Source organism: Hypomesus nipponensis, chromosome 2 (assembly GCF_054491055.1).
Source record: "Hypomesus nipponensis isolate SF chromosome 2, ASM5449105v1, whole genome shotgun sequence".
NCBI classification, from domain to species: domain Eukaryota; kingdom Metazoa; phylum Chordata; class Actinopteri; order Osmeriformes; family Osmeridae; genus Hypomesus; species Hypomesus nipponensis.
Genome location: NC_140362.1, coordinates 13,626,273 through 13,633,747, shown reverse-complemented (window position 1 = coordinate 13,633,747; position 7,475 = coordinate 13,626,273). Strand labels below are relative to the sequence as shown.

The 7,475-nt window shown below is 48.4% G+C and overlaps 1 protein-coding gene across 1 annotated transcript; it reads left to right on the top strand.

The window, feature by feature from the left end:
* Positions 1-308: 308 nt before the first annotated feature.
* Positions 309-3,790, top strand: tent5aa (terminal nucleotidyltransferase 5Aa). Its single transcript, XM_084707216.1, has 2 exons — positions 309-1,494; positions 1,982-3,790. The coding sequence occupies exons 1-2, from the start codon at positions 1,063-1,065 to the stop codon at positions 2,759-2,761; spliced, it is 1,212 nt and encodes a 403-aa protein (XP_084563342.1). The 5' UTR covers positions 309-1,062; the 3' UTR covers positions 2,762-3,790.
* Positions 3,791-7,475: the final 3,685 nt, after the last annotated feature.

Genomic DNA, 7,475 nt, shown 5'->3' with positions numbered 1-7,475 from the left:
TAGCATATTCTACCATGAATGCAGGCAGCAGTGCAATGATTTAAGCCTTAACTTTCTTTTCAAAAACGAATTCCACATGGAGCAATTAGCATGTATTTATATGGACGCTAAATGTTACATAACTGTCTTAGTGGACCCTTAAGCCAAAGAGAGTGGTGGAGGTGATGTTTTGGGCAAGGCTGTAGCGAAAGACAACCAGTTATTGGTGAGCATGGTTGTCACTCCGGAGAAAGAGAGGGGCGTGAGCAACTGCCGCGGGCATCTCTAGAATAGAACTTGTCTTCCAGAGACAAGTGTTAGAAGCCTAACGGAGAGTCGATTCTATGACGGAGGGGTAAAGCTATTCTATCAAGTGAAATGAAGCGGGATCAGCAAAATATAGATAGCGAGGTCTGAAGAGCACGGTTACAACTGAGAGGATTCTATTTATGTTTCTGGGTAGAGGCAATAAAATATGTAGGACTCGCGCGTCAAAACCCACGGGATTCCAAAGAGGGTTTATCATCGGACCGCGTGCCAAGTGCGACTCGCGTAGGCTATTCATGCAAATTTATAAAATCATAGGCGTGCCTCTTTTTAGCCATGTACTCGCGGACTGAAAGGCGAACCCCCTGGCTTACTAGCTGCTTCCAGACTGTAATACGCAGCACTCGGACTCACATATAGGGACTGCACGCGCGCGATGATGTCCGCGTTTTAAAATCTGGATAGAAGAAAGCAGAAGCAAGGACAAGTTTTAAAGGAAGCTATTTTTTGTCTTTTCTTAAAGGCATCTATATATATTCTGCAGACCCTCAGCGTCTGTTTTTCACTGCGCACTTTCGCAAACGAGTGCAGATGAGTTACTTTGATACTGTTTATTTTTGTTGTAAGATAGGGTAAGGTTACGGAAACGGCTTATCACTGAGGATACTGATGCTGTCTATCTTGACGTTGATCCCCAATACAGTTTTTTGCGTGTAAATCTGAGTCGGACCGCTGACCAGCATTAGGCTACTGAAAACTTAATAGATCAGTTGTCAGTTTAAAAAAAAAATCTTAGTCGGTTTTATTTAATCGACAATGTCAGAGGACGACACCAGTTCTTCTGGCTCTGCTAGTTCCCTAAATGAGCTGGAGAATAGCAATGTCAGCGTCCTCAGCTGGGAGCAAGTGCAGCGGCTGGACGCAATTCTTACGGAGACCATCCCCATCCATGGCCGTGGTAACTTCCCTACACTGGAGATGAAACCGTTGGAGATCGTGAAGGTGGTCCGGAGCCGCATGGAGGAGAAGCATATCAATGTCAGGGACGTTAGGTTAAACGGGTCTGCTGCCAGCCACGTTCTTCACGAGGACAGTGGACTCGGGTACAAGGACCTCGACCTGATATTTTGCGCGGATATGAAGGGAGAAATTGACTTTCAGATTGTGAAGGATATCGTTTTGGACTGCCTTCTGGATTTCCTACCCGACGGAGTGAATAAGAAGAAAATAACTCCATTAACTTTAAAGGTATAGTTTAGTTTCTGAGATCTAAAATCATGTCTGAACCGATATCAAAATATTTCTAATATTGAAAATATTTTACTTCATAAAAAATTAAAACGGGATTACTAGGCTTGTATGTATACGTATGTAGGTTATATTTATAGCCTAAATTGTTAAGAGTCTGATGAGGTGAAAGTGTTTGACGCGAATTAGAAGCGTTGGTCCGGTGTTACCTATAGCCTACTGATAGTAAAATGTTGGTTTGCTGCCGTTAAGCGGATTTACATTAAACCAATTGAAAGCGGATACTGTCTCAGCCGCCTGTCGGCTACTGTTCGGCCAGCAGTGTCCCTTTGAATGGAGTCTGACGCTCAGGCTATAAATTAATGGTTTTAAATGTCAGATGTAAAATAATATGACTTGCTTCTCTTAATGATCTTAATTGCTTCAGATGATTGCAACGAATATCTGTTACATAATTCCCCTGTGTGTGTGTGTGTGTGTGTCCTAGGAGGCCTATGTACAGAAGATGGTAAAGGTGTCTAATGACTCCGACCGCTGGAGTCTCATCTCGCTATCCAACAACCGAGGGAAGAACGTGGAGCTGAAGTTCGTGGACTCCCTCCGCAGGCAGTTTGAGTTCAGCGTGGACTCCTTCCAGATCCAGCTGGACTCTCTCCTGCTCTTCTACGAGTGCTCTGAGAACCCCATGGCACCGGCCTTCCACCCCACCATCGTGGGCGAGAGCGTCTTCGGAGACTTCGGCCAGGCCCTCGACCACCTGCGCCACAAGATCATCTGCACCCGCAACCCGGAGGAGATCCGGGGCGGCGGGCTGCTGAAATACTGCCACCTGCTGGTGAGGGGCTTCCGCGCCGACTCGGAGACGGAGATGAAGTCCCTGCAGCGCTACATGTGCTCGCGCTTCTTCATCGACTTCTCGGACATCCTGGAGCAGCAGAGGAAGCTGGAGTCCTACCTGCAGAACCACTTCACGGGCCTGGAGGACCGCAAGCACGACTACCTGATCACGCTGCACGGCGTGGTCAACGAGAGCACCGTGTGCCTGATGGGCCACGAGCGGCGGCAGACGCTGGGCCTGATCGCCATGCTGGCGGTGCGCGTGCTGGCCGAGCAGAACGTCATCCCCAACGTGGCCAACGTGACCTGTTACTACCAGCCCGCACCCTACGTTGCCGACGGCAACTTCAGTAACTATTACGTTGCGCAGGTGCAGCCCGTGTTCACGTGTCAGCAGCACGCCTACTCGACCTGGCTGCCCTGCAACTGAGCCCGCAGCGACGGAGGGATGGGGAAGAGAGGGAAGTGGGGAGAGGGGGGATCGGAAAACGTGTTTGTGTGCAGGAGTCACCTGTCGGGGGTTTCGCTGCCGAGTCGCCCGATAAAGGGGTTTCCTCGCCTTATCGTTTCGAATTTCAAAATTTGAATCGGAATGTTTTGACTGGCTGTATCAGAGCTTGGTCCGTAAGATCGGGACAGCCAGGGCTCGGTAGCCAGTGAGGACTGGCTTTTAACGTATGATAGGAACCCTCGAGAACCCCCCAAACCTCTCCATTGCTCTGGGGGTCCTACACCCCTTCCCTTTCCCCTGCCCCCACCTGGCCACACCTGGGGTTAAGGTTTGGTCAAGCATCAATGCAAAGCAAAGAAAGCATGTGAGAATCCTTGTAGCACAACTCCAACCAACAAACCACTGGTGCTGCAGACAGATGAACATAGATGGATGGACTTGGAGCCTTCAGCTGTGTGTCCTGCAAATCTGCTGACTCAGATCCCCCCCCCCCCCCCCCAACACAGAGATCTGTGGACTTCCTGTCAGGTCCTGGGTCGATGGACCTCAATCTGAACTGGCTGTCAGACTTACAACCTCACACAGACTCAAATTAGAGTTCCTAAAGAAACCGTTGTTTGGTAAAGAGATTAAACGAAATTCCGTGTATGTGTATGTGACCTTGTGTTTTAAAGTGCCTAGAGCTTAGCGGAGGTTAGAGGGAGCAAGGCCTTGTGGGAATTAGGGGTTGGGGTCTCTTGTTTGTACTGGGGATGTTCAAGGGGGTGGGATTTGTGCCCTGCTTTATCCATTGATTGGCCAAACTTTATGTACGTCTGCAGACATTTAGGGAACTGCCGAGAAGGTGACTCCCACACCCTAACCCCGCCTCCCACAGCCTCTCTCCCAGAAACAACTGAGGGAGCAGTTGCTGCTCCGCCGCTTTCTTCAAATATGAGTTTGATGTTGTTTTGTTGTGGTTTATCTTGAAAATGTTGTTGATTCCTATTACAGCTGATCTTATGAGAAGAGACAGAATCCTGGAGTTTCATGATCCCATGGCTTTGTATGCATCTTTCACCATTCTTCATGAATGGAGCTAATTGCATTCGAGACCAGACTTGTCAGACCGGGAGGCAAGAAAGGAGGCAGGCAGGAAGGCAGGCGGGCAGGAAGGCAAGCAGGAAGGCAGGCAGGCAGGCAGAGAGCTGGTGTGTGTGGGGAGATATTTGCAGACACCTCTGGTGATGGTACATTGTTTGCTGTAACACCCTGGCAGGGAATTCCACAGCTGCTGCTGAACTGGGCTAGGCTGTTTGTGGGCTAGGGCTAGTCCTGGGTCACCTCTGGGCTGAACTGAGCTGGGCTGTGTGTGGGCTAGGGCTAGTCCTGGGTCACCTCTGGGCTGAACTGAGCTGGGCTGTTTGTGGGCTAGGGCTAGTCCTGGGTCACCTCTGGGCTGAACTGAGCTGGGCTGTGTGTGGGTGACTGCCTATCAAATCATCAGAAAGTGTTGTTCCAACTGTTATCCGTTAGCCTGGTGCCCAATGTTGACTTGAGGGCTAGACAGAGGGTAAGACCAGTTGTCGGTGTGTAGAATTATCTGCTGGGGTGAAGCTGAAGCATTAATGAAAGAGAAGAGAGAGAGAGAGAGAGAGCAAAAGAGATAGAGAGAGAGCAAAAGAGAGAGAGAAGGGGAGAGTAGCAGAGAAAGAGAATGAGGTCGAGAGAGCTGGAGAAGAGGTGAGATGGGTGTAGCTGGTAATAGGGTGTTGCTTTGTTGGATCCTCTGCTGATCCTCCGAAATCCCACCTGCTATGAATCATAGGACCTGTTCCACCCTTTAATCAAATCAAATCAAATTTATTTGTATAGCCCTTTTTACACGCAAGCATGTCACAGAGGGCTTTAGAAGTATACCCAATCAGGATTTCTCAATGGCCCGGTGATAGTTTTCTTTTCGCTTCTTGATGTAATGATAAAATCCTGTGGACGTGGCGTGCCATGTGATGTCACTTCCCCTTTGTAAAGCTTCACCAGCAGATGCAGCTAGGTGAGGGGTTACCGTAGTTACAGAGGCTTTGGGTTACCGTGGTTATAAAGGCAGTGGGTCTTTTTGATTGTCTTGTATGCGTTGTTTGAAATGTTCATTTGTGTCTCAATGCAATCTTTTACAAATCAAACCTTCAGAAAAGAGAAAAAAGTTGAAAAAGAGCCTGAGTATGTATTTTTTATGATTGTTATTTTTATAAGTGTACTAGACACTGCAGCGCTTTGGAGTGTGTGAGCAGTGTGTGATCTTGTATGAAACTGAGACGTCTCCTGGTGATGATTGAATCTGCAGCGACCTCTCTGCCGCTGGTCTAGTCCTGAGGTCAGAGGTCATTGTCATAAACTGCTTCGCTCCAGATGCCTAGCCCGGCTCACCTGACCTGACCCGACCCTATTGTTCCATAACAATAAAGAACAACAAAGTTGTTTTCTGTTCTATTATATTGGATTGTACTCTACAGTCGACTAGTCTAATATAATCTCGTCTATTTATTCGATTCTATTCTATACCTAGCCAGGCCCACCAGAGCTAACCGAAACCACTACACCTAGCCATCATTTCCAGACCAAGCAGAACAACAAAGCATTGCCATGAAAGTACAGTCAGCCAGAAGCACCAGGCCAAGCCACAACCATCAAGCTAAGCCAACAGGGCCTAGCCAGGGGTCAGGATTCAGCTGGAGCGAGTGGGTCGGCTGTTGCCAGAAAGAGTTGGTGAATGTGAGAGATTTGCATCCACCAGAAAAGAGACTTTAATGCTATCTCTGCCTGCTCATCACATTCTCTCTCTCCCTCTCTCTTTCTCTCGATCTCCCTCTCTCTCTCTAGAGAGAGGGAGGGAGATAGAGTGGAAGAGAGAGAGAGTCATGTTGAGGTATATATAGCAACCATGATAAGGACATTATATCTTTCATTTAAGCTTATTTGCAGCTGATTAACCCGAGCGTACACGTGCAGGTACGCTGTACGCAGTACGCAAGCACACACACACACACATTACAGTCAATTGAAATATCTGTAGTAAGACTCATCCTGGTAACAGGATGACAAGATGAGTGCGCATCTCTCCTTCCTCTTTCTTCCTCCCTTCTCCTCATCTCACCTCCCCCTCTTTCCTCCCCCGCTCACCTAACACTGGGACTCAGAATCGTGGGTTTCTCCTCTTCTCTGACTCCAGTCGTGTGGTGGATGAGGCTGCTCTGTCTGATGGCTTTTCCACACAGGGATTGAAGAGAACACTGCCTCATGGGATTCTCTCTCTCTCTCTCTCTCTCTCTCTCTCTCTCTCTCTCTCTCTCTCTCTCTCTCTCTCTCTCTCTCTCTCTCTCTCTCCCTCTCTCTCTCTCTCTTTCTTTCTCTCTCCTCTCTCTCTCCCTCTCTCTCTCTCTCTCTCTCTCTCTCTCTCTCTCATCTAACATCACTCTCTTTTCTCTATCTCTCCTCTGTCGCTTTCCATTGAGAGAGGTTTTTCCAGTGTTTGTGGATATAAAGATGATCTGAGTCCAGGGCCTGGCTTGGATCACAGTTCAATGTGCTGTTGAGAAGCTGTAATAGTGTGGAGCCCCGGTCTTTTGAGAGCACTGAAAATGCTGTGCTAATTCAGAACTCTGACAATCTGTTTCACCTATCTATACACATGCACAGTTTTTACTTTCATCCCCATTCTTATTGCCTAACGGTATTCAGCCAACTCCTCTCTGTCTCCTACTGTCTCTGTAGGAAGGGATCCCTCTCTGAATTGCTCCTCCCAAGGTTCCTTCCATTTTTCCCTCTGAGTTTTCCCGGGAGTTGATCCCTGTCTTCCTTGAGGGTTTAAGGTTGGTTTAGGTACAGTTTTATGAGCGTATAAGAACCCCTCCTTGACATTGCTTGTAAAACGGGCTATACGAATACGATTTGATTTGAGTCCCAGTCCATAGAAATCTTGTTTCTAGAAACCCATTCTATTTGGTCTCCAGAGACTCAATCACATGACCAGACCATCTCATCCCAGTCATTCTATCCCCTGCCTTCACACACACCCACAGCTTTCCTCATATCAACCACCAGGAAACTCCACACTATTACAGCTTCTCAACAGCACACTGAGCAGGACTCCGAGCCTATGAACAGGACTGGACTAACAACCCCCTAGCACTGTACAAGAAGGTCCAGAGCAGGGTGTACCTGCTCAGGAGACTCAGGTCGTTTGAAGTGCAGGGGAGTGCTCCCCAGAACCTTCTATGACACGGTGGTAGCATCAGCCATTTACCATGGTGTGGTCTGCTGGAGCAGCAGTCTGTCAACAGCTGACAGGAGGATACTAGACAGACGGATCGGGAAGGCCAGCGCTGTCCTCAGACGCCCCTCGGACACAGGTTGTAGGAGAGAGGAGGATGGTAGCAAAGCTATCATCAGTGATGGACAGTGAATCCCACCCCATGCAGGACACCGTCTCTGCACTGAGCAGCTCCTTCAGCGACCGGCTCCTTCACCCTAAGTGTGTGAAGGAGCGGTAGCGCAGGTCCTTCCTTCCTGCTGCTGTGAGACTGTACAACCAGCACTGCTCTACATAGAACACACACAAACACACACAGGACTTAACCACTCGAAATAATTCACGGACACACTTAAAGTGCTATAACCTACTGTGCAATATTTATATTTGTTTATTTACATTTAG

Bases quoted from the DNA above. Each gene is read 5' to 3' on its own strand.
- tent5aa (XM_084707216.1), top strand. From the start codon at position 1,063: ATGTCAGAGGACGACACCAGTTCTTCTGGCTCTGCTAGTTCCCTAAAT. The intron at 1,495-1,981 runs GTATAGTTTAGT...TGTGTGTCCTAG, and splicing joins TAACTCCATTAACTTTAAAG to GAGGCCTATGTACAGAAGAT.